The 27,330-nt window shown below is 37.4% G+C and overlaps 2 protein-coding genes across 2 annotated transcripts in view; one reads left to right on the forward strand and one right to left on the reverse strand.

The window, feature by feature from the left end:
* Positions 1-27,330, reverse strand: part of TBCD (tubulin folding cofactor D) — a 113,071-nt gene that overhangs the window by 55,163 nt on the left and 30,578 nt on the right. The window contains exon 13 of the mRNA XM_086473440.1: positions 5,490-5,646. Coding sequence (XP_086329566.1) covers positions 5,490-5,646 — 157 coding nt within the window. The remainder of the gene's footprint in view (positions 1-5,489; positions 5,647-27,330) is intronic.
* Positions 24,604-27,157, forward strand: ZNF750 (zinc finger protein 750). The gene is made up of 2 exons (XM_009959476.2): positions 24,604-26,030; positions 26,437-27,157. Exons 1-2 carry the CDS (start codon positions 24,604-24,606, stop codon positions 27,155-27,157), a joined length of 2,148 nt encoding a protein of 715 aa, XP_009957778.2.

The raw sequence follows: 27,330 nt of genomic DNA on the forward strand, positions 1-27,330 counted from the left end.
AAAAAAAAAGAAAGAAAAAAGAAGAAAAAGGCATATGATGCCCCTGCAGGAAATAACTTTACCCAAGTGCAAGACACAGTAGGCACACAACTCTCTTCTGAAGGCAACACTCAAATACATAAAAGAAGAAAGCTATTCTCAATATTTCATCAAGATACAAGATGTAGCTCAAAGCAATGCTTCAGATTTCCCCAATTCTGCAGGACAATCTTGCCCTGGAGCAAGCTACATCATTCATCCACAGCCACACCTTGCTCCCCCCACCCCACCCCTTCAAAAACAACGCAGCACCGCAGGGAAGACAAAGCCGCCTGCACTCCTACACTGTACGCACTATTTGTATTCATACTCCGCTGAACAGGAGACAGCAATTAGACCTTTCTAAACAACGATCCATTTATTGATTACCTACACCATCGATGATAGATACATGAAACTACATTCTCACTATGCAACGGTTCCAAATAATTAAGATAGCCAGCAACAATTTAATCATTATAATTGTATAATAGCGCAGAAGTGTGTTTTCCTTTTTATTTTTTGTTTAGGTTTTAAACAAAACAGCTTAGCTTCTTAGTGTGCACCTGCCACTTTACAGACAGTAACTTCCACACCCAAGGGGGCAGGAATCAAATTACCTGTATTTCCAAGTTATTAAATTGTGTTTAACTTTCCTCATAGGTAAGCTTATAAAGACAGCATGCATGTACAGACTGGGAGAGGAAAAAATCTCACTCAAGTAGCGCTTTTATAAAGATATGCTTGAATAGCAACTTCAGCACATGCACTTCAAAACATAGTAAGGTTATCCTGCAGTAAAAGTGAAGTTTCACTTTGCCAAGAATTTTCTTTTTGTGGTCCAGTAGTTTGAATAGATCAGGCAAGGCTTTAGAAACCAGTTTAACTAGACTTTAAAAAATAAATAAGCAAATGTGAGTACATGTATCTTGTTGAAATATGGATAGGGAAAAAATACTGACATGTAAAAACACGAGCCAGTAATATTAGAAATACTCTCAGGCGAGTGTTTCTAATAAGTGTTCTCTACCTTTTTACTTTTTTTATTTTTAAAAGAAGAGTGGTAATTTATGTCCCTTGACTACCAAAAACACAGAAAACAATGTCTTTCCATTACATGATTACAAAACTTTGTAGGCAAGAAAAGGAAAAAAAAACAGCACCAAATTACCCCTCCGCTTTTATTTATGACTACTGTAGCACAGTCTGAATGGGTTGTGGGGCAGGACCCAGGTTAAGCAGCGTACTAGTTCTGTACTTTGGTACCCAAGTGAGTTTCCCGACAAGGTGCACTAACATGTGAAGCGGGAAGACACGAAGCAGCTCTCTGTTTAACTCATCAACTTCTAGTTACCACCAGCACACTTACTCCACCACGGTGCCTGCCTCGCCTTTCAAGTCTGAGTGAGGCAATCAGCTACTCATGCTCCAAGTTCAGCAGTATCTGTGTTCCTCCAGCCAGTTACACAGCAGTGCTAAAGACTGTGAATGAAGGATAAACCCGTTGCAACTTCTAGCACCAAGACAAAGCAAACAGTTCAGGATCGCAATCGTTTATTAAGGTTTTTTAAGGAGGTAGTATTCTCCTTTCAGGTAAATGATTTATTATTTTTTTCTATAAGAATCTAACAGCTTGTATTCTTATATAGGCAGATGTTTTTTCTGTGCAATTCAGCTCACAAAAGCATATTATGTACTTTGTTTCAAGATGCTGAGTTCTGCATTTTTTAAGGGTAGCAACAATTTGCTTGTGGCTAGAAGTATGACTCTTCTTTAAGTAAAACAGTGACACACCTAAGGCTAGATTTAAAAAAAAGCTGTATGTAATTATCGGCTTGCTGACACAATAGGTGAAACTGTGTGTCATACTTTATTTGAATATTTTTTTCACCGTTTCTCTTTGGAGTAGCAATTCTACCTTTAAGAGCTGATCACATTTAGAAAAGGTATGGACAAAGATTTTTTAAATAAAGCCTTAATATAGTGTTAATACTTGCTAAAATACTGTGCAGCTTTGTCAGGAAACTAAGCGTATACAAACCACAACATAGTACAACTGATCATAAGCAATTTTCAGCTTCCCCCTTGCCACTCACCCTGTGTTTCTCTCCACTCCAGCAAGTTATTCCGAACAACCGAAGTTGTCGTAGCTGGCATAGCCACACTGTTAATTGGTATTACTACCACAGGTAGGAGATACCGATTATTTTAATTTGATATTTTCCTAAAAAGAAACCAAGAATTTGTTTCCAGTACAGTCTGAAAGCTAAAAGACAGGAGCTTCTTCAGAAACAACCTCCTTCGTACCTGTCCACAAGTTCCCACTACCAGCTCTGTGACAGCAAAACGAAATACCACAAACCGTGAAAAATCAAAACGCTGAGCTTGCATCTAACATACAAAGAACAACATTATTTTGCACCTTGGTAGGGTGAAAGGAGGAAACGAAATACATCACTTAAAGCATCATGAGCAGAGGAAAGATTCTGATAAAGAGAACAGATCGGAATTCTGGTAAATAGAAGGCTTACACGCTCACAGTTAGGCTTTTCTAAGTTTCACAAGGAACAAGCTTGCCAGACCTTTAAAGAAACCTTAAAGTTGTTCAAGTCAGTCAGAGGATGGAAGCAGAGGATGTATTTTCATAAGACTGCTGACCCAATCTACAAAAAGCACCAGTTTTGAACCAGACTTTGGTACTGGTATGGCAACGCTTATCCTGAAGATATGCTCACAGCCAGAATATAAATGTATTCCTGCAAGTTTAAAGGTAGCAGAGTGAATAACTGCACAGCTGATAACAGCCTGCTAGAAACATTTGTTAATATTTTGGTTACCGGTGTCACTGTGTCTTCAGTGGTACTACTGTTGGTTATATTAAAAATAGGAATACAACCCAAGATGTAATCACATGATTATTTCACTGCGCAAATACATCTTTATGTAACTTAATGTTAAGAATTTCATACTAAATATAATTTAGTATGATCTCAGCTAGAAGGGAATTAAATATGACACTTCAAAGTAAAATACTTCTTTAATAACTTTCTATGGCAAATATCACTATTTCTAGCACGCTTAACAGAAGCAGGTCTATTCTGGAGCACCGCATTCTCCTTCTGAAAGTCATCCAGAAACAGTGGACGGCATCACGTTCTAGCACAGCCTGGCAGTACAAGACTCCTCTCCTTTAATATCCACACTATTGTAGGTGATACATCATCAAAACAATGTGAAACTGCTTTATCAGAGACACAGGGCTAAGACGTCTTAGAATTTTTTGTCCACTCACTTCAGAGAAAAGATGAGACAGCTTAAAAAAGGAAGAAAAACAGCGTTTGGCCTTTAGAAATTTGACAGCAGGTTCTTAGACAGAAAGATTTTATCAAGGTCTCAAAAAAACCCAGGAGCAGGTACCACACAGATGATAACCACTGTTGTGTGACCCTGTGGTAAAGGACCAACACTGGAAAGTGAGGGTACAAGGATGAAGAACAGCAGAGACCAGCAAGGGCATCAGGATCAAGGAATAAAAATGGATACACAGAACTTCTAGAGCCAAAGAACTTTAAAAACAGGTTTTAAAGAAAGAAAAAGTCACATATTCTTTGGGAACCTGCTGAGCTAAGTAAGTAACCCTATGTTTCCAAACAAGGCTTTTTGGATGAGACTGAAATAGCTCTGTCAGCAATCTGGAAGGAAGGCAGCCCCCAGAAACCGAACCAGATACCCAGGTCCACAAATTCCTGTATAGTCCAAACTTTCTTTTTTCTTTTTAAAAAGAGAATACTAAGTGACTACTGATCAAAACCCCTCTGTTGGAGACAAAGATGTCCCAGTTGCTGCCATCAATGGTCGTACTAAAAGCCTGCCAAGAAACTGTTAGAAGCTACCTCCTTGTCTTTGCGGTGCAAATCACCCATTAAAGACACCTTGAAATGTTAGCCAGTGCGCTGCCAACAATAAGACTAAACGCTAAAGAGAGAATCCCACAAGCAAACAGGAGGAAAAGCACAAGACAAAAGTAAAAAGTATTCGTATCTGCAAAAATATCATCAGTGTTAAGTGAAAAGCTGCACCACGCTCTAGTCCCCCACTGCAGTATCACAGATTTTGATTTGGAAATGTTTTGAAAATTTTACTTTTGAAAGTCTTTTGAAACAGAAATCACAGATTGAAAAAGAAGTATATGTATGTGTTTCCACTGAGCTGTAAGTAGAGTTTAGTACCGTGGTCATTCTGGACTGCGGTACTCTGTAAGAAGGTATCAAAAGAGAAAAAAAATTTCTCATGTATTTGTTAACTTTAACTAAAACTTCTTACAAATTATTCAAAAGTGATATGTTACTAAGAATTCAGAATCACTGTGTAGAGAGCTCAAGTTCTTACCACTTTCAGAAACCAGAAGTGATTTTATTATTTACTCAAAACAATCTTTGAATTGGAACACTTCAAAAAGAAAATTATAGATCATATAGAAGAACCAGGAGGCTCCAAACTGGTTATTCAGAGAAGAGCTGAACTGTAGTTTATTCTTTTAGACCTAACCTGCTCAACTTGGAAGTTGTAAACTGGTCAATAAAGACATTCTTTGCGCAATATCCATCTGACAAAGTACCAAAAGTCCTAGATCATTATAAACAAGTATTCACTTGAAAAGGTAAGAAGTAACTTCTTCCATAAGTTTTCTCTTCTTCTAATATTTCCAGCTCTTTATGACTCCATAGAGCAACTTCCCAACTTTAGAGTGGTTTGTTATTTTTACCTCTATTGCACTAAGTTTCCAAATCTTCTTAAACTTCCTGAATCTGTTTCACTGAGCTAATGATAAAGCAGGTGATCAAGGAGGCAACAGATGACACCCCTCCAACCAAAACATCCACTAATTTCTCTGCATCTTCTTACAGTGAATTTCTTTGGTTTTTTACTTTGGTTTCCTTATGACAGATAAACAGAAGGAAATTAAGTCATCACACTTGACAAGGAAATATTTAGATGCATTTCAGTCCAAAATTTTAAATTGCAACATACCACAACAGGAAGAAATTTTAGACTTCAACAATTACATGGAAAGGCGATAGTATTGTTTATGCCATCATCATCCCATATTCAATTCTTTGAGATATTCAGCATATCTGCTAGCATAACTCAATGAACTTTATTAAAAATTATCACAGAGAAACAAAAATATCCATTCCTTGGTGAACAATATCCAGAGATCAACGAATTTCATTCATGTTATATGGGACACACCAGCTACTTTTTAAGCATGAAGGTATTTCACCTAAATGAATGTGTTACTTTTAGTCAATATTGAATTCTAAATGTCGTAAGGGTATTAGACTCATAGATTATTAACTTCTAGAAGATGCAGAATTAGACTATCAGATTAACTTCTATCTCATTCCTAATTTTGAGTAGATTTTAAAAATTAGCTGTAAATAGCTCAGCTTCTTATTGCCACAACTTACCTTGAAATCTGATTAATAAATGGTATCAGTTCTGCAGGGTCGTAAGCACGAGCAAAGGCCCAGCACACATAGCACGCTGCATCTCTGACGTTGGAACCCACACTGCATGCCCCCCTCTTCTCATCGTATGTCAGCGCTTTCAAAATTACAGGAACAACTGTTAAATTAAAAAAACATACAAAAGCAATGATTAGGACCATACAGTGAACCAAACAAAAAAGCTATAAGAGCATTCAGTGATCATTCAGAGAAAAGATACAGGGTGGAAAGAAAAGCAAGCATGGCTCTTAATACATGCTAATTCTGAAGTTGATTAGAAATAAGAGTTGTGGGGTTTTAACACACCATTTTGTTTCTTCGTCAGTAGCAGTTTATTTTTTTTCTTTCCCTCACATATAATTCAATGAGGATTAAAGCAAGCAGGTTATGTAAGATGTAACACTGATATAATTTATTACTCAGTCATACATGTTCAGAAGTCAAAGTAATTTTAAAATGCAAAATTTTTTAAGTGTCCACTTTTTAAAGTACTGGACTTCAAATATTACAACAGCATCTATCACTAGAAAAAATATTTCTTAAGAAATACAGTATTGTAACTACAATAAAATAAAAGAATCAGTACCCACCTATTAGCAGGCAACATTTATCACAGTAAAAGTCCTAATATGACAAGTTCTTCTTAATTAACAAAGCTTGAGACTCATCAATACACCAATCTTGAAAGGGACTTAAGCACAGTTTTTGCTAATCTTGGAGCAAAGTGACATGTTCAACATCACTCTTGCATTAAGCAAGCACGCTGTGATACTTTATTCCCCATAAAGCTGTTACTTTGAGTGACTTCAAAGCAGTATTTTAAGCTTGAACCTATCAGCACTGCCAAACTGCACAGATTATAAAGACAGAATACGCATAAAACTGCAATGTAACCTAGAAATGCAAACAGGTGGCCTTTACTCTCATTTCTGCTTAGACATCCAAAACAAGTGGCGACTACATGCCTCTTCACCAGCACAGGATGATTTAATGCAAGACCAGAGGCCTTTGATGAAGGAAAACAGTACACCAAAATAACAAAAGCCAGTGTCTTTTTTTTTTTTTCTGTCCTATCAGTCCTGTTAATTATATTGATTTCACCAACATTATCAGTTTTTCTTAGACACTGAGGAAATAAGATGAAGATATTTGCATCCTAAACAGCAACACAGAATCATGCACTGCACTTCCAAATGTACTCAAAATGCACATAATTTGATTCTAATGCCCAAATTTGAAAACGCTGTCTCACGAGGCCCAGTACAGAGACTCAAGACAAAAGCAGCTGACAACCATCCTGGGAAGGTGCCTTTTGTTTCTCCATCACTAGTTTGGGATGGTGTGGACAGGCAGGGACACTAAAACACAGCGCAACACTTAACAGAAATTAAACTATACCTCAGCATCACTATACCTCAGTGTCACCGATGAGTGTTTAAAGTGTTATTTAATGTTATATTTTATTTATTTACACTTTGTTTATTAATGTTACACTTGATGAATCCAACTAGTTACAAGAACCGGAAAAAAAACATCAGCAGGGATACACTGTGTTTCTGAATAGAAATTATATACTGTGTGTTCTTGAGAATATTCTGTTTCTCCTCACTGATGCAGAAAATCACCCTCGACTGACAGTGCCAGGATCCCTTTAATGACATACACACTCCAGAACACACACAGAAGAGTGGCATTACCTGTGTTCATGAAACAAATCATGACTCAAAAAATCAACTGATACAACAGGCATCTTATCCAAGGCAGCTCTTAGAAATGGACGCATCAAGCACTGCTTCCCAATTTAATGGACAACCTGAGGAACTCTGAGCTGAGTATGTTTTAGGCAATAAAGGCCTAAAAGCCACAGACCTCAGTCTAACATAAGTCTCTGTGCCACACTTCATTGAGGGAGCTCCAGAGGGAATGCAGTTGCACAGAGCATAAGCCCAGGCTGAGCACTGGAACCACACGATACCGTTGCAGTGAGACAGCAGCGGAATACAGCTCTTTGTTTGGTTTGTGGGTTTTTTTAAAATCATACTGGGGAAAACAGAGAAAGCAGAGTAGTAAAACAGAAGTAAAGGCAAATGAAGATCCCAGAATCTTATCACAAAGGCCTTACAACACAAGTACTGTTATTATAAGGAGGTGTCAAAAACAAGCTCGGGAAAACAAGTAGATTAAGAATTTCACTTTCATGCTTATATCCCCCAGCAAAGCTGCAGAAGTCAATAATGTTTTTCTACAGATAAGAGAGTTTCCAAAAACTTAAGAATTCTCTTAAGTTCTAGTAATACACTGCAACAGTTTAAGACATATTATATGTACGCAGGGCTCCCCAGAGGCCTTCCTTTTCATATGTGCAAATCCAGATATATAATTTGAAGACATTGCTCTCTAGATGGCATGTCTTTAATGAATGAATAACGTCTGTAGAAACAACAGCCTCTAGAAAAAAAAAGAACCAATTTCTCTCTTGATTTTCTTTCTTGTATCGAATTTATCAAGTGCATCTTTTTTCCTTAGAAAATACTTGTCAAAAGGTGATCCCAAGGAACAAGAAATGGGATCACTGAACTGTATTTCATTAGCAAACTGTGCCTGGATTTACTTGAGTGGATATAATCACAAAATAATTAAACTTCAATGTACAGTTCATCACTGTATGTCTGCTGCTTCAAACAAAAAAAATGCACACCACAGCTGGAGAAGGGAAGTGTTAAAATACCATTTAAATTCATTTTAACCTACTAAAGAAAATCAAGCAGTAATTAGAGGGATGGACAATACACGACTATTAGGAGCACAAGTGCTACAAGAACAATGATATAGCAAAGATGGATGGATATTTGGGCACTTCCCAGTTCCAAAAGAAACTACAATAAAAATCTTTAAAAATGTTGACTAGCTTGTTTTGAAAACTGCTGCATCAACTGCTGAAGAAAACGGAATTTGCTGGTTCTACAGGAACAGTAAAACAGATGCCAAAGGCAATTTTGCAAAGCTGCTGCAAATTTCCTTCAGCACAGGGCAATTACTCCAGCTACTTTAGACAGCTGTGAGGGCACTCTCATCTCTCTGTGCACTGAAAGAAATGCGGAAGAAGGACCCACAAGCAGCTCCTCACATTTGTATTGTCTGTATGAAAGAAAAAAATACATGTTTTTTTCAATTCAGGGCACTGATTTCCCAAATGGCAGAGACAATACCAAACGGCATGGACAATACTAGACAGCACCTGGCTTATTAGGGTCAGTCTAAGACAGAGGTGATGCTGCCAGGGGTCTGTAACAGCAGATACTAAGAAAATGCCAGCAACAGCAGCACTATTACTCCCAGCAGCTCAAGCTTTCCCCATTATCTCGCAGCCAGCCTTCGGACTCACACCTCTTTGATGTCCTACTCCTGTGTCTAGGACTCAAAGTATTGCTGCTGCAAGAGAAACAACATGACTGCAGTCTGGAGAGCAATGGGGGATAATGAAAAGGAAGGATACAAAAGTGGTGGGAGAAAGAGGGAAAACAAGGTGAAGTATGCAGCAGTAAGGGCTAAGAAAATATAAATACAACAACAACAAAAAGGGAAATACTAATCTAGAGGTCATCTGCCAAGGTTTTCATGCTATCCCTGGTTGAATATTTACTGGTGAACTGCAGACTATGGGAAATACTATACAAAAATTGCTCCTGACAAATGTTTGTGTGTTTGAAAAAGTGGGTCCAGCATTATATCTCCTGTTGGTATTTAAGAGTCATAAAACCCCAAAAGAAACACTACCAAAACTTCCAGGTTTCACTTCATTCTTTACCCTAGAGTTCTTCAAGCATAATGCAGGATTTTTTCTGCTATGGCTTCCTGCAGTGTCAGAAGAGCCTGGCTGAAGGAAGTCATGAAGGAGCAGTACAGGCAAAACGTTCTCTATTATTTAGTCCACTGTAACTAAAATATCTTAGAAAAGACCTTTCTAATCCACAGTTTGACAGACTCTGTGTTCGCATTATCTCATGTACACTTTTCGTCTTCAGTCTGAATACAAAATATTACATCAAATTTGATTTAACATTTTTCTCCAATTTAAACTCTTCTAAAGTGGTGATTGATATACAAAGCAGCAGCTTCTGCATTTTGTATCTGTTACGCAATTTCAATTCACCATTTTAATCACCTCTCAAATATTCAGTATAGTCACAGTGCTGCACTGTGCTGCTCTGTATTGTTTCAGTTTTTCAGATTTAAAATCATGTCTAATTCATACCTAAAATCCATTTATCCAAAAAAAAACCCCACAAATAAAAACAGCTTTAGGGGGAAAAAAATTTCCAGAAGAAACTTAGTTTAGTTTGGAAGTGCAGAGACAAATTTCTTTATTTTCGAAATTATGAACGTGCCTTTTTTATTTGAAATTAGGAGGCTGGGAGATACAACAAGGAGACCTAAATTGTTACTTAACTCTAAAAGTCACCATTTCTTTCATAGATCCACATTAAAAACAGAAGATAAAGAGTGTCCACTCTCCACCTAATTATTAAAACAATATCCACCTGTTTAGGTCTGTGAACGCTCAAGAAAATACAGTCACCTTTACCTGTAGCCTAGAGGTATTAATAAGCACCTGCTACGCTCCACCCTGCCTTACCTAACAACATAACTGCAGGTTGCAACACGGCTCTTTGCTCAAGCCTTGTGAAAATAAAAGAAACAACTTCTAGCTTCAAAGCATTACAAACAACAGACTATTTTTTTTCTCATACTGGAGACAGGTTGCACAGATATTTTGCTTTTTAAACACAGATTTTAAACAATCAGATGCTTCGCACCTTTCAGGTGCAGGAGATAGACACTAAACAACTAATTAAGAAAAATTATGGAAGACTTTGTATACTGAAAGGTCACATGTATGTGAATGAAAAATGCCTCATACTAGTCCTTTAAAAACGTGCCTTTAAAAATATACTTTAAAACAAACCTAGAGTAAAAAACATGCCATCAGAAGCCCCATGTTACTTTAACTTCAGATTGTAATTTTTTTTTCTTTATTGCAATGTTTACCATATAAAACATACAAATACAGCAATTAAACAAACAAACAAACAACAGAAACCTGTTCCTTAGCCTCAGGTCTTGTCTCCACAAGAAAATTGCAAAATTTCATGTCAACTCCATTTCATTTAAAACAGATTTTCACTGGATCTCAAGTTAATTAAGAATTGTCTAAATTTAGTTTAAAACTAAAACATGCCACTCTTAAAACAGATTACGCTAATGTCAACTCTTAGATAAGTCTTAAATTTTGAAATGGGCCGTTTATGCTGAGAAGCCTTCTCAATTCATAAGTATTGCATATAAAAATCGCAAAGCCTTGTATAAGAAAAAAAAAATACTACCAAAACCTGTCTGCTATTACTGAAGGAAGTATTGTATACAATGTCACTGCAGAGCAGCTAAGAACATTACAATTAATGAATTATGAAGCTTATACACAGTTATACGTATCAACAGAAATAATAATAATTTTATTCTTCAAATTTTTCTTCATGAAACTAACTCATTGCACAAGTGTCCTTTGGTAGGTTCATCCTCTTTGTGAGCCTCAGGCATAAAAAAGCATGTAAACAGCCATATCTACAGTATGTCAGCTTCTCGTGTTTTAAATAGCATACCTATCACTATCATTCATATGCTAAAAAAAGAACTCCAGCTTTTCAGTGTAAAGAATTTCAGATTTGAGCCCCCATGCTCTTACATGGCACTCCAGCCTCTTTTAGAACTAGAGGCAAGTCCCAGTCATAACTTCATTAGGGCTGTTATACTAATATTTAATACATCAACACAGATGCAAACGTAGATAATTTCAGGTTAGGCCCATTATCAGAAATAAACGTTTGTTTAAAGTTCTGCCAAACATTTATGATTTGTTCTCATTTTCTATGCAAGCTGTCTACTTCAGAATTTACTCTGAAAGGATGATTTCATCCAGAGAACAAATGCTTCAATGAGGATCAGAAAGCACATACGCTGCTTTGTCTGTCAAAAAATTCTCAATGTTTCTGTGCTCCCACATTGCATCTGGTGTAGGGCAAGTGCCTAAAAACTGCCAAGAGGGTGACCTCTCTTCTCCTGTTCCTCCACCCAAGTTTGCCCTAGTTAGGAGTTTGCCAGAGAGGAAGGGAAGAGTATCACAGTCCATGCATGCTCAGAAGATAGGCGAGAATTTAACAGCTTAAGTCTCTTAAGCTGCCCTTACTTTCTCACCATTCTTAACGCTGACCCACGTATATAAGGCTATATATATGCGTATCCACAAACCAAATAAGCATTTTCTAACCCGTGACTATGAAAGGCTCTGTCTGTCTGCTTGCAATCTCAGTTCAGTCTCTCACTACGTAATGAATCAAGAGAGTCTTTAATTATATGATCACGTGATATTTTTCTTCCATGGACCTATCTCAGTCAGCACACAGGAAAGACCTGCTCTGGCGATGAATCACAGCTGGGCAGCAAAGGAGATTGTTGTCTGCCTTGCTGCTGAGGGAAGAAAATATGTAATGCAAAGACTGGCTTTCAAGCAGTGAGAAGAGATTGTCGGTTAAGTCGGATGTTGCCCTAAAGAACTACATTCTGACTCCATTTCTGCCAAAGACTTACTGTTTGATACCAGTCACATTACTTACACACAGTATTTAAAAGAAATGGACGCTGGCTCTCATTTCCCAGGTATCTGCTTCAACAAACTAATGGCAGGTTTGCAGAGGTGCTACAACATTGAAATTAGTGTGAGCTTCTGAGTATGGCAAGGGGCCAATGAGGAAGCAGACAGATCTGGATTTTGGCCAGTCTACCTCAACATCATTATGTAATGCAGCCGTAAAAACTCAAAATCTTTAAGCACCCCCACCTGGCTATGTTGAAAGGCCTGCAGCCGACCTAAGGCAGTATTGACCTACCTTCTCTGAAACAACAGCGCACTCACACCCAAGGCCACACTAGAGACCTTCACACAGGTTTACAGCTAACAGAGCTCTCCCTTTAACTTAACTGGTCGCAAACTGCAGTTTAAGGACATGAAGAAACAAGCTTATGAAGGAATCCTGCTAAGCAAATGAAATAATTACTCTGAAGGAGTATAAAAATTTTGTAAACTTATAACACTGCATGTCAGAAAAGAAAAATCACCAAAGAAACCCCAACCTTTAGGCTAAGGTTGTGCAAAACTGAGATAAACCCTACAGTGAAAAAGCTGGAAGCGATTCATTGTCATTTATTCCCTGCACAGTATTTATACCATTTCCCAGTTGCATTGGGGGAGGGACCTTTCCTGCTACAGCTTCAGCTATGGCATTTATTCTTGCTCATACCTGCTGGCTAGTGAAAAAAAAAAAAACCTGCACTATTTATAATGCTTCCTTGCTAATTTGAAAACTATTACGATGACATACACATTATAACTTTTTAAAATACTATTTTCAAGACCATGCATCATTTTTAAAGTTCACCTGGGTGTTAGAGAAAAGGAATTCTTCAGTAACCAGCCTTTCAGGTTTCGGTGTTCTCTATTTTCTAAGAGTCCACCTGAGAGAGGTAGATCTTTTTTTCGTTTCTTCCTGTATCTGTGATGAAAAGTACCTGGAATCTTGCCAGAAGCCTCACGATTAACTACCACTACAGAACAGACTAACACACTTCAGAAGCCTGACTTCCTGATGCGCCCTCTTCCAAAAACCCTGGCAGCTCCAAATCAATATCAAACAACTTAGTCTGGAATATTTAAAGACAGAAGGTACTCCTTAAAAATAGATAATGTAAACAAGTTTAAGAAGTTACAGAATAGATTTCTAGAAGACTATTTAAACCTTAGACTAAAGTTAAACCTCTTTCTAGAACACCCTTGAAAGCAATATTGGTTTTACTTTCTGTTAGGGTTTTTTTTTTCTTTTTAATAAATGGCACAGTGAAACTGGACAAGCAAAAATGCTCCTTTTTACATTGTGTGTAGAGTTTTTCAGACTTTTTTTAAGTCTATCAAGCTATACATGAACAGTAGGAAGCACCATTCTCTGTACTCTCAGATAAAATACACAGGAATCCAATCTCTTAACAATACTAGCAAATATGCAAGCATTCTCTGTACCAGGAACACAGATGACCCAGTACTGCCACAGAACACATATCCACTCTAACCAAATTAATAAGATATTTGCAACAGAAGCTGAGGGAATTTTAAAAATGCAGACACAGAAGTCATGCATACACAGATATTCCTTCAAAGCCGTAGCATCTGCTATTGAGATTAGCTGCATCTATTTGAAATCTTCCGACAGCACAGAGACTTCATTTCATCACACTTTTCACCAAAAATATACTTAAGAATGGGACATTTTTGAAACTGGAAAAAAAATGCCAACTGAAATAACCACTGTTTCCTATTTAAACAATGTAATTACCATTCATCAGAAGTAACACACAAAACATTTCCCTAATTTTTTGGATACTGGTAGCATTGTGTCTGACCTCTCTGGAAAGGTAAAAAGCATACTGATTTTGTCACTGGATCCCAAGACATCATAATCTGCCAAGTCCCCTCTCAAATCTGTCTCAGCTCCCTTACTAACAGTACTTAACTGCAGACTTCAATGCTCCCTACTTTCTTCTTACACTTTTTTGTTTCTCCTTTTATTCTGAGGGTAATTTATACACAGAAGAAATAAAGCCTGGCTCTTCACGAGTTGGTTTTTTCCACTCTCTCTACTTCTACTCTTTCCATTTATTCTGAGATTAAAATTCAAATTCAAGATTTGGATCACTAGTTAACCCACTAGTATCAGACTTCTGAATTAGCAATTATCTGTGTATCTCATCAGCATTATCGCCTTCTGTTTAAATGTTGCTTCCATTGTTGCCACAGTTAAAAAAGGAGAGAGGGATTGTTGGATTGTTTCAGTCTATTCACTGTGAATGGGTAAGCATATATAGAAGTCAAGCAGATCAAAAATAACGTCCTTCTGGCTGGAATCCTCCCAAAATAAGCAGCAATTCATTGCAAGTGCAACCACACAGTTCTTCCAACTTTCTTTCCCTGGCTTCCTTTCCTTACTCTTCAGAGATGCAAATGTTCCAACCTCACTTTAAACATACCTGGTTTTATAGCAAAAATAGGATCACATAAGGCACAACAAACAAACAAAGGTTCCCTGTGACTGTGAAACACTAACAGCTCTACCATTGATTTAATTTAAGAGACTTTCTCTGGCTTTAAGTAGAGAAAGTTGAGGCCCCTGGCCATTTAGGAGATACAGCTGTGACTATTCAGTGGTCAGCAAGCCCTTGAGAGTGTAACACCAGAACACTTTTAATCTCACCACTGACATATTAAGAACGCCTAGGAAGTTTCATGTTCCTATATATGACACACCTTCTTAGCTAGAAAGTTTACACTATGCTGTCATCAAGAGAAATTTTAATAACGTCCTTTCACAAGCAAACCAGAAATTCAAGTAAACTAGGATTCTCTTGTTTGTTTAGTATTTTTCCCCACCCAATTAAATAAAAAAAACCCTATAAATAATAGTCTGAAGCCTACAAAACCACAAATACAGCACAAAACAAAAGATGTGAAATCATACTGAAACCACACTGAAATATAAGTTTTTGGCCCTAACATATGCTGTACAGTAAGAAATGTTTAATTTAGGAGCACTACAAGTCATAGAAATCACACAAATATATCATCAAATCATAAGATTTTGCTGGCCATTTTACTAAAAAAAAAAATAAATTTCCTACTTACAAATTCAGCTGCATGATCCATTCCAAAAACAACTGAAATTTTATAGCTAAATGGTAACAGGTAACTTCGAATTCAAAAACATCACAGAAAACTGAGCGTTAGTATTTTATTAATGGAATAAAATAAAACATCAGATTTCACTTGCTGGTTTATATTCTCCACTTTTAAAATTTATTTAAATAGTAGGCAACATACAGTAATAATCTAAATCTTTATAATATTTGACAAGCTTCAAAAAATAACTGAAAGTGAAAAATACTTCTGAGTCTAGGAGTACTCATTATATGCCTCACTGCTCTCTTTCTGAGAGCGGCATCACAGCAGCACAACGCCAATTATGCCTCAAAGAAAAATGTGCGGGACTGACTTCATACATACTAGAACTGCACATGGCACAATTCAGGTCCTACTCGACATGAAAGTCTTCACCTCACTGAGAGAGCTGCCTCAGAATCTCTGGTCTAAGTCTTGAAATCAAAGCAGAAAAGGCAAAAACATTCTGCATTAAAAACATTTTAAATATAATAAAATTTAAAAGGGAATTATAACCACAGCATCTAGTAGAAACTGAAGAAAGGTTCGTTTTACATCTGTTAGAATGACTGGCAATAAAAAGAATTATTAATAAAAACCTCATCTTACAAAAAGTTCAGAGCTTTGCCTACAGTCTCAATTTCTGATGTTACCTATGTCCCCCAAGATGTTTTACTGCCCAAGGGTGAGGATGGGAACCAGAAGGAAGATCATCCTAGTTCCAGGCCAAACACTAACTGTACAGGCCACAATAAATATCTAAAAATATGATCTGCAGTTGCTATTAAAAGCTGAGCTTTTATTCTTTTCCCATACAAATAATTAGCTCTAGTAATCATGAACAAGCGGCTCACAAACATCAGCGAGGTAATCTGCCCAGACATATCTCCAAAGTCAGGGACTGGAATCGTTATGAAAACAAACGCATATTTCAAAGGTGTTATTCAAAAAGCATTAAGACTAATAACTATTCATATGGGATAGAAGCAAATAATTATAAGAATATTGTATAAGAATCATGTAATGTTTTGGGGCACAGCATGAGTTACAGCAATTAGATTCGAATACATTTGCCCCCTTCTGGGAATGGTATGGAATAACCTAGTCCAAACATGCTAATACAGATAGCAAAACCTGTCGATAGCTTCAGTTCAAGTGATCAACAAAAGAAAAAAAGAACCTTCTTGAACATTTAGCTTAAAGCCACACATCTAGATACATAACTAAGATGACAAAGATAGAAGGGAATATTGCCAGTCACACAATTCTATGATGTTTCCTTTACATGGCAAGCTAATCTTCACTAGCTCCATGCCTATCAGTGTTCAACTACGTAAGATTATTCACATTTACCTATGATTGTTCTTCTTTCTTGGAAGAGCTAATTAGTTCATGAATTTGTAAGGCATCTCTAGAAAGACAGGGAAACATCGTTGATGACTGACCACCAGTGGACATCCTCTGAAAGCCAGTATCAAAGTTCTGACTGATAAAAGGTAAAGTCAAAAGAGAGGAACAACTGTCACCAGGGCCATTCTTTGAGTTCGAGCAGAAAGTTAAGAACTATCTGATCAGCGAAGGGATTGATAACTGCCTGGAGCAACACTTGGCACTCCTTCATACATCTAGGGAATGGAATTTTGAAGTGCAATAGGAAAATAAAAATTAGGTGATAAGCAGCCTATCAAGAATAGGTTAAGTTTGTCCCATTTGTATGTATGGTTTCCGCTAGTGACATTTTGTTCTCTGTTTAGTGCTAAAGCTGAGCCAAAAAAATTCATCTAAAAACATGAAGTTTGTAACATTTACATATGGCAGTTCTATGGTACAGTAGTTAAACCTATGAAATTCAACTACAGCTAGCAACACTTACTTGATACTAAATTTTAAACAGAACAAGGAAGTATATTCTACACCAAAGAAGATAGAAAACTGAAGCTTCACCCCTCCAGAGATAGAAGATCAATCAATTTTTTAAAAAAGCAACTTGGAAGAAAAATATCAATGAATTCAAATTTTACTATGTCAATCCTGGTGCTCTTAATTAATCTGACTTTTGCTCAGGTAAACCGAAGAGGGTGCTACCAATAGGTGACTGGGTTCAGTTTTTCTAATGCTCAGAATGCAAATATAATCAGTTAATAAAAATAAATGATGAAACAACATCACTGCAATCAGTGATTCACTTCTAGAAGTATACACAAACAGGAGCTCTCACATTCCTTTTCTGGGGTCCACCAACGAATCTCCTCCCCCAGATTTGGATTTTTAATACGATCCAAGCACCAAGAAAAGACCCATTCACATTAGCTGTTCTTTTTTTTTTTTTTTCGATTCTACTTTGTTCACAGCTGATTTCAGCTGACCTGACTCACATCACCAACTTCCAGGAGGCAGCTAGATTTGAAACATTCTTTTCTTTGGGTCAAGGCAGCAACTGGACAACATATCTCCAGTCCCCACACCAGATCAGGGAAAGGGGATAGGGAGAAGGGAGGTCTGTGTGTGTGTGGAAATAAAATCAAAGTTGGAATACTGACTGCCTCTTACCCAGGTCAGTCACCTGTATTAAAGGAGTCCTTCAATAGCTTCCTCTAGGTGCCAGAAACTGCAATTTTCTTTCAAAACAAAAGACCTGCTCTGATTCTGTTCAAGGAAACCTACCTCCACCCCATCACATGCAGTAAAAGAAACCTGATGGTGCCTTCCTTCAGCTACAGACAACACAAAATGATCCATGTTTGCAGAAGCAAAATGAGGACAGTTATGTAGATTGATATGGCACACAAATGTATTGACATGAAAGAAAAGCTACTCACTGCTGAGTGAGGACAACTGAGTAACATCTTCTGCTGAGAAAGTAAAGGACTTTTCTCCCTAGGTCTTTTCAGAGATGTTTCTGAATGGACACATTACAAGATCTTTCTCTGCAGGTAAAATTTTCTAATATACTATGTTTCTTCAAAACATTTTACAACTAAATGGAACAATGACGGACTACAAATACTTGTTATTCCACCTAAAGCAAAAGGATTTACCCACAACCACACAATAATATATCTTTTTACACCGCTAAGCTGCAAGGAACATTATAATAAAAAATTAAAAAAAACTCAAGAGCCACCTTTCTACCTTAAAATTAGTGATTGTTCATACTCAGAATAACTTTCCAGAAAACTACATTGGCATAGCAAGGGGAAGGATGGTGCTCTGCATACCTACATAGGAAAAAGCAGATGTCCGTAAGTCATTCCAACAAGACAAAAGCCACACCTTTAAAATTAGTTTTAAGACATTGCTTTAGAGACTTTTGAAACAACTTTTACCCACTGCCTAAACAGGTTTTGTAGTGACAAAAGTCAGTATGATTTCCTTAATAATTTTCATTCAAAAGACCATACTTTGCCAAGTATAAAATTCATCATACTTCTATATTTAAGTTTCAATAATCTGCAACTGTCTTATCTATAGAGCGGTGCGAGAAACACGAGGGTTATCACGTTCATCCATCTGAATTTAACAGTTTCAAACAGAAATGTCAATGTCTTAATTAATATTAGAATTAGTAGCCCAAAACCCCTTTGTTTTTACATTCAGTAACAGGAATGTTTTTTAGAGAGCTAGAACTATCAAAAAGTTCTCCTTTAAACAACCAGTATGCAAGAGCTTATTTCACTAAACAATTCAGCAATGTCACTAGACGACTGGCAAATACACTAACAAATTTGTCATATATAAACTCTAACTAAAATGCAACTAAAAGCAAGTACTAGTACTAATCAGTGGATGGTCAGTTTAATTTCTCCTTTCACCATTCAGTTTCACAGCTCCTAAGCAAATGTACAGATGTGCTAATCGATTTCTTACAGAGGTGACTCCTTTCCATTCACAGGATCTGAACATTTGACTGTTGATTATAGACAAGCTTTGGCAGGTTCCTGTGGCAAGCAAGCTTGGAGTTAGTTCAGTCCCGCCTTCAGAAAGGAGACTCATGAAGGACAAAGATTTAAATAAAAATGGAGAGGGGGAGGAAAAAAGAGCAAGAATATTAAAGCTATAAAGGTGTTTAAAAAAATGGCAGTCTCTAATAAACAAGTAAAATTATTAATTTTAAGCTTTGCTGCCCACTGTGTACAGTCAATTCTGCTGCTCACGAGTCACTTCTACGAAAGTCACCTACATTAAGAACTCAGGATATTACCATAGCCACTTTTGACCCCACATTGCAGACTGATACTCAGAGGAACAGACAGTACAATCTGGAGTGAAACTTGGTTGTTGGAGGGCACAAAAGCAACAGGAGCTCTCTTCGATAGCTTAGATGCCGAGGTAATGCTGAATGAAAGCAGTGGACACAAACAAATGAATCGTAGCTTCAGGCTGGAGTAATATCAGGTGCATCTCTACACCCCGAGGGCTCAACTCCTACACTTCTTAAGTCCCTCCCCCTGAAACAACCTCCTGCAGTTTCACTTAGAGATCAAGCAGAGAACAGGTACTTCTCCCTCAGCAGTGACAGCTACAGCTTCCCAACAGGGATCACCTTGACGGTTTCAGACATCTATGTATCTGGTAAGTACATTTCTTTAGAGTATTTTTTTTTTTCAAATAAAGTGTGTTCATATTAACATGTAAAAAGTAAATCAGAGCTGTTCATTTCTCAGCTGTCTCAAAAGCCTAGGTTACTGCTAGCAGGTGCATTTACTGCACCAGTTTAAGCTTTCAGCAGAAAGTTCGATAGGAGAGGGAAATACTTTAGTTTGTGAGAAAAACTAACTCTTGCAAGTTTTTACAATAATTAACTCCTGTTGGTGAAAAGTGTTTTAAGCACCTTTTTTCATACAGAAAGTTCACGTATTATATTGAAGTATGACAAAAAGCTGTATTGCTTAAAATAGCTATGTTTAGTCTGCCAACTATTCTTCACACAGTAGTGTCGGGGCAATCTGAAAAGCTTGTATGAAAATAAGGTACTCTAGTTTTATTATTTTTTCCAGCTTCTGGGAATTTAGCACAGAAAATGGGATTGTTTTGCGTGATCCTATCTGTAGTCAATTAAAGCGTACTAAGACATTGAATTATTAACTTAAGATTTACAAATATTTTTATTTCTTAACCCCACTGCCTAACCAACCTATTTAATCTCTGTTTCTGTACTTCCTCGCACGCATGCAGACACACGCGCACACTCACACACCCGCACGCACCCCTCTTCGGTCTGTACCTTCAACTCAGGCTTCCCTTCCAGTCCTCGCCAACCCACTCCTCTCACCCATGTTTCCTCCTAATTAACAAACAGTTGCGTTAAAATTTATCTTTCAGTTTAAAGGAACTGGAAGTTTAGAAAGGAGTGGTAGTTAATCACTGGAAAATCTCAGCTAGAAGAAAACTCACAAATCTTGTTCTTGCAACACTCTAGGTAGGTGACAATGGCATGTCCTTGAGTTATGCAATAATGCCACATCACAATATTTTAATTATAGCATGTCCTTCAAAATGTTCCACCCCAGTGAGTACTCCTGGTCAGAGAGATCAACATCACCAAAAGGATTCTGCAATAATAATGGAGTGTGCATGACAAACTGTTACGTAGTTTGCTAAAGCAGTGTCCTAAAAAGAAATATAATTACCAACCCTGCTTGTAATAAAAGACATTTTGAAATTTCCTCTTTGATCAACTGGGCATCTTAAACAATTTAGACTACTTAAAAACCTAAAAAACAACTTGCACATATATATATGTGTATGTTCATATATATGTTTGTGTATGAATACATATGTGCATATATGTGTGTATATACTTACAGCCACATACATTTTTGTTTATATATTTATACACACACACACGCACACAATGTTAAATGATATTCTTGTTTTCTGAACTTGCTAATATGTTAAAGGCAAGGAGGTAGCAACAACATACTTCTAAAAACAGAAGGAAGGAAACTTGCAGCTCTCAGTCTCAGGCTGGAAAAGGCTACGGATAGAAAGCCGTGTGGAGGTATACTATTGACAAGAAACAACTAAGACAACCTCAAGTTTAACGAATATGATCTGAATAACCTATTTTCAATAAAAATATAAATAAATAATACTACTGCATTTCAAATCTAGGAAGAGAAAATTATAATACTATGTAACTATCTGTATTTCTAAAATCAGATATACAAGAAAAATTAAAATTCTAAAAAAAGTTACATGAAAATTATCATCTTGCTACTGAAGAATGTTTTCCCACTTTTAAAGGATATCACACATTATGGCATTTAAGTTTAAAGAAAAAGTAACCGCTTATTTTTATTTTTCTTTCTAATACTAGATTTTAATTTTGGTAGCACAAAACATACATTGTACACAGTTTTAGTCAGATAAACCTATTTTAAACCATTAATGTCTTTTCCAGCTGTATGTGTCGGTTTTAATTTTTTTAATTATGAAATCTGCACCTCTGCCAGATAGTCCTGTGTTTTACTTAGAGATTGGAAGAGAAATTACCCTTCTTGTCTGGGTTTAGAAATACTTTATTACTGGCATTTTTAAACCATGAGAAAAAAAAGGGATTAAATAGTAAGAGAGAAACAGAACATTCATCTGGCTGACACTAGCCGAAGTTTACAAAAGGGTAAGCACCCTTTAAAATAGGCTACTTGTTCTACACCTCCCAGGTCAGAGCAGCAGGTTCTGGGAGCACTACTGTCTGCAGGCTGAGCATGCCATCAAAATAAATTATAAAAAAAAAAAAGCTGTTGCAATTCTCTCCCACTATACACAAGGCAAAGAAGCTCCAATGCTCTAAATTTCTGACATTAAAACTAGAACAATGCATTTTATCTTATTAAGAAATGATAGTTAATACTCTGTTGAACAGGAATAACTTGAATCAAAGTTAAATACCAAGTACAAAGTCAGGGTGGGGGGGAACAGGACGCACAGGAATTCTCGTTATTAAGCAAAGGAAAGCTAGCAGAACAAGAAAATCTAATTAACATCTCTTTATTTTAAATGCTGCACCTGAATGCAAATTCGGACTGTTATCGTAAATGGTTCAACTAAGAATGCAATGGAGTTTTGACAACAATATCTTTTTTTCAAGAATAGTTAGTACAGGCACTTCCAAGAAGATATCAAGAACAACAGGTACAAACTGACTTGACCGAGTCCACTACAAACTGTTCACATTAGTTATACATGATTAGTCAAAAATAAGTGCAACAAGCTCATCTAAGGCAGCAAAAAAGAGACCAGTTCCCTACCTGGATCTCCACTTCTATGCTTTTTTTTTTTTTTTTTTAATAATGTAAAATTATTATTCTTAATCTTTCAAGGGAATTCTGGCTATCATTGTTTAAAATATTTTTTTAACACTATGATTTTTTTTAACTTATTGAACATCCATTTTAATCAGACTCCAATGACAAGACTTTAACAGGCTGCTGTATAATTCATTTTTTTTCATTGTTACAGTATCATATCCAACTCAAACAACCAAAAAAAAACATTGCTAAAATCTGAAAAATAAAAAGCTACTTCTCTACACATTCCTTTTTCTTTAGGTTATCAGACATTTAATCATTTATTAATATTAAGAAAAGGCTTGATTGTTTTTTCTACTTACAGAGCAGCTTTGTATTTTTCAGGGTGCCTTCACAATTACTATTTTAACAAAACTAATATTTCCATGACATCAGAAACAACATTCAATACAATTTGCTAGAATTACTATACCTGACGAAACAAGCAGCAGTTCTGTAGCTTTGCCTTCAGTTTTCATAACGTGTTGCCTGTCATTTTCTATTAAATAATCCCTGATTCAAGAAATGCAAAACATCTCTACTTTAACTAAAAATCTCACAGCATGTAATTAGCAGCAATTCCTTCATAAACTTAGTATTTTAATACTACTAATTCAAACTTCTATGTAAAAAGATTTTTTTTTAAAAATAAAGCTATCTAGTCACTCTTACAATTAGTATTCCTGTAGTTTCGGGTAACACAATAGATACAGTACGTGGTTTTGCAACAGTCATCATTTTGATAATGATGCTTATAGTTCATGATGAAATCATCAGTTTTTAGATCTCTGCCATAACACATCCTATAAAATCATGAGAACTTGACTCTGAGAGTTTCTCACGCCTTCAGAATCAGTGAACATAATGGAACAAGCTGATACAAGCCTTCCTGACTTATCTACTGAGCAAATCATTAGGCTGTATAAAGTATCCACAACCTTAGTTTTTCTGAAGAAAGGCAGATAGATCATTTCCCCTATAAATCAATTACTGTCAGATACTTTTTTATCTGAATTAATACACTCGTGTGTCTGTGTTAACTATATGCAATATGTAAGGTGCTACCCAGCAGAAGAACGTTAAATGTGTTTATCAAGCAGGAGATTCCATTAGTCAGATATTGCAGTACTCATTTCTCTTAATTGAATTAGGAAGAGGAAGAAAATTGGTGTGGTTTTATCCTTCGAGAGATCGGCCACTTTTGAGGTATCCATTGAGATTAGGCTGTTAGGAAATGCCGTGCCAGTTAAAAGAGGGGGTTGGTCAGTCTCTGAAAGAGCCAACTCAGCTACCCAAGTGCAACCAATCCACTCCACCCTCATTTCACCCAAGCAGGAAATTCCCTCCTCCCTCTCCCCAACCGGCCCGACAGGCTTGCCCCACATCCAGCTGCTGCCAGGGCCTGCCTCTTCTCACCCTACCCACCTCCACCTCTCTCTCAACAGCTCCACCTAGACCTCAACTTTCATCTTCCAAATGAATGTTCCTTCAGTTTTCAAAGAAAGCTCCTCCAACCCGGTAGCAGTGGCAGGTGACTAGCACTGCTGAAAATTAGGCCACCTCTGTGACTATGCTTAGGTGCGGAGGGATGTCAAAGTTTAACGTATGCCTATCTCAAGTCTGGCATCTAGCATTTTTGTTTTGTTTAAAAAAACCCCACAACACAGCAGATGTAATATAAGGGGGAACACAGTTAAAAGAACATATTACTTTGTATTTAGTTCCAATGTTCCACTACAGCTAATTCTAAACTGTGTGTTACAGTTCCTGCACCGCCAGTGTTGTTTTCCGGCCCCCGCTCTGCCCTGAGACATCACTGGAGTTGGGCTCCTCACTTCACCTGGGAAGAAGGATTCTAGAAACCTGAAAAACTGGAAACATCAAGAGGCTAAAACTGAGGAAGGCTAACCACAAGAAAGTTTTTATAAAGAACCATTACATTTAATTGTTTCAACAAGGAAAAAAAATGAGTCTCCTCAAAGAACGTAAACCAAAGAAGCCTCATTACATCCCAAGACCACCAGGAAAGCCATTTAAGTACAAGTGCTTTCAGTGCCCTTTTACTTGCAATGAGAAATCCCATCTCTTTAACCATATGAAGTATGGCCTCTGCAAAAACTCCATTACTTTAGTATCAGAGCAGGATCGTGTTATCAAGTGTCCAAAGACCAATTCCTTGGAGCCCAAACAGATCAATCAGCTTGAATCTACAGTTAAACCAACTTCTTCTAAATCTGTCACAAATGGACTGTCAAATCTCGATTCAAAGCCTCAATATCCTTTTGCAAAAGAAGATGCCAAGGAAAACGTTGAATTACAAAACCAGGCAACAAACACAGCAATTCAAGGACAAAAACCTGTGATTCAGAAGGAATTAACCCCTGCCAGTACTACAACAGAAAGCGCTATCAGCATGCAGCCCCTTTTGGACAGCATTGTAAGGCCCTCGGCTTTCGTTCCTGTAGGAGAACACAGAGATAGTAAAGGCCCGGAAACTAGTGAAGTATCTGAGATTATATCACTCTCTAACAAAAACTCGCCTTTCCACACTAAGTCTGCATTTCATACACCAAGTCACCCATGGAAAGCAGGTTCTCCTTTCCTCCCAGAGTTTCCACATAAAGTTGCTCCCACAAAAGGCTTTGGTTCCATTTCACCTTACATGCAACCGATGATTCCCGAGTACTCACCCCATTTTTATGAGCACAGGCTGGCTATCTACACACCTTACTTGCTTCCAGGTAATTCAGAGTGTGAAAGCTCTGCTCTGTCTGTCTATGGCACACAAGATCAAAGACACTTTCTTCCCCACCCTGGGCCACTTCCAAAACCTATAAATCCATCAGCATATGAACACTATCGATTGTTCCAACAATATCATTCCACTCCTCCAATACCATACGGATTTTGTAGGCCAACAGATCCTCCATTTTACAGATTTTCACACGTAGCTGGTATTAACAGAGATCAAAATTCTCATCTAATGGAAGAAACTACCTTGCTGTATCCAGCTTCTTTAAGCCCATCCCAACAATACCCTCTAAGTTCACATAAAAAACAAGCAGATTATGAAAAAGAAATGACATTATTGCACACCAAAAGTCATTCCAAAGATGACCAAAATGAAAGAGAGAATGCTAAAATGAGCCCTCTCGCAGGAAGTGCAGCAACAGGTTCCCCTGGCAGACCTAGCCCAACCAACTTCACTCAGACAAGCCATGCATGCGAAGGCTTATTTGACCTCTCCAACAAGTCATCTTCCACATCACTTGGCAAGTATGATCAACCAGAAGAGAACTTCACAGCTTTCAGACCTGTGAGAAAAAGCACTGATCAACCAACTCTGCTTCAAAGCGCGCAGACACAGCAAGATCGAGGAGATTCACCTACCAGGTAAAATCATAAGATCATTTTGCAAATTCTTGTCATATTTACTAGGGACACACAAAGATAGATGGATGCATTTCACACAATGCCCCTAAAATATATTTAAATTTACAGCGTTGGGATAATTTGTTTTCTATTAACCGTGCAAAACACAGTACAACTCACAGTTGCTATAGTGAGTAGACTACTCATTCTCCTGAAGAGATTCAGGTATTTCCCATACCACTACTATGCATGTGCCTGTATATTTCGGGAAATTAGTGTATGGTGAAAGGAACTTGGGGGTGTTAAAGGAGAAACAATAACACTGTCAGACTTCCAGCCAGACTTTTTTTTCTCCCTGCCCTCTTCCTCACCCCCAATTTAAAAGAGTAACTGATAGTGAATTCTCTTTTCTCCTCATTTCTTTCAGCATTAACGTCACTGATGAAGATTCACATACACAGAATGAATGCCGTAACGATGAAGGCTCACTGTCCAACGCGGAAGATGACACAGGGATAGTTCCCCTTAATCTTTCAAAAAAGGCTGACACAAACACAGGACCTATTCACGAGCATGCCTACAAAACCATATCCAAAACAGAGAGTCAGAACTTTCTGGAATTGCAAGACATGCCTCTGAACCTCTCGGTAAAAGATTCCTGTAACACAGTAAGCCTGAAAATGTCATTCCACAGTCCATCTCATGATAATGGTGCTGCTACTTCTCCAAACCCCGCAAACGAAACCTCTGGAGCAGATGCATGTAACCCCAAGAACCCCGCTAACAGTGCCTGTGACAAATCTTCTTTCACAGCTCACCGTAACGAAGCTCAAGACTTAAGAATAATTGACAGCTGTGATGAACAGAAACAAACGGCAGCTGTAGCGCTCTGTCAGCTAGCTGCCTACAGCCCCAGCAAAGTCAGAATGGACAACGAAGGGCAGAGTCCTCAGGACAGTAACGCTTCCTGTACAGAAGCTACTCTCAATTCTTCTGATACTCAGGATACTCAGTGCAATCAAAAAGTAAAAGGACAAAAAAGGACAAATCAAAAAGAATCAGCGAAATCACAGCAAGGCACTAAAAGAGTAAGGCCAAATGACTGTAGCAGGGTCTTCACTTTAAGGAAGAGAACAAGAGTATCTTAATACTTCACTTCCAGTGCATTTCTGGTCATAGAAGCTAGTTACCGGCAACATCATAAAACTTCTACAAACCGTCTCTATTGGGTTTGGTCCATGACAAGATACATTCAATCTCTCCCATGTAAATAATGTTCATAATTTTATATTAATATTTTTAAGTAACAGAACTTTCCCTT

Source organism: Leptosomus discolor, chromosome 15 (genome assembly GCF_034619465.1).
Source record: "Leptosomus discolor isolate bLepDis1 chromosome 15, bLepDis1.hap2, whole genome shotgun sequence".
Lineage (NCBI taxonomy): Eukaryota > Metazoa > Chordata > Aves > Leptosomiformes > Leptosomidae > Leptosomus > Leptosomus discolor.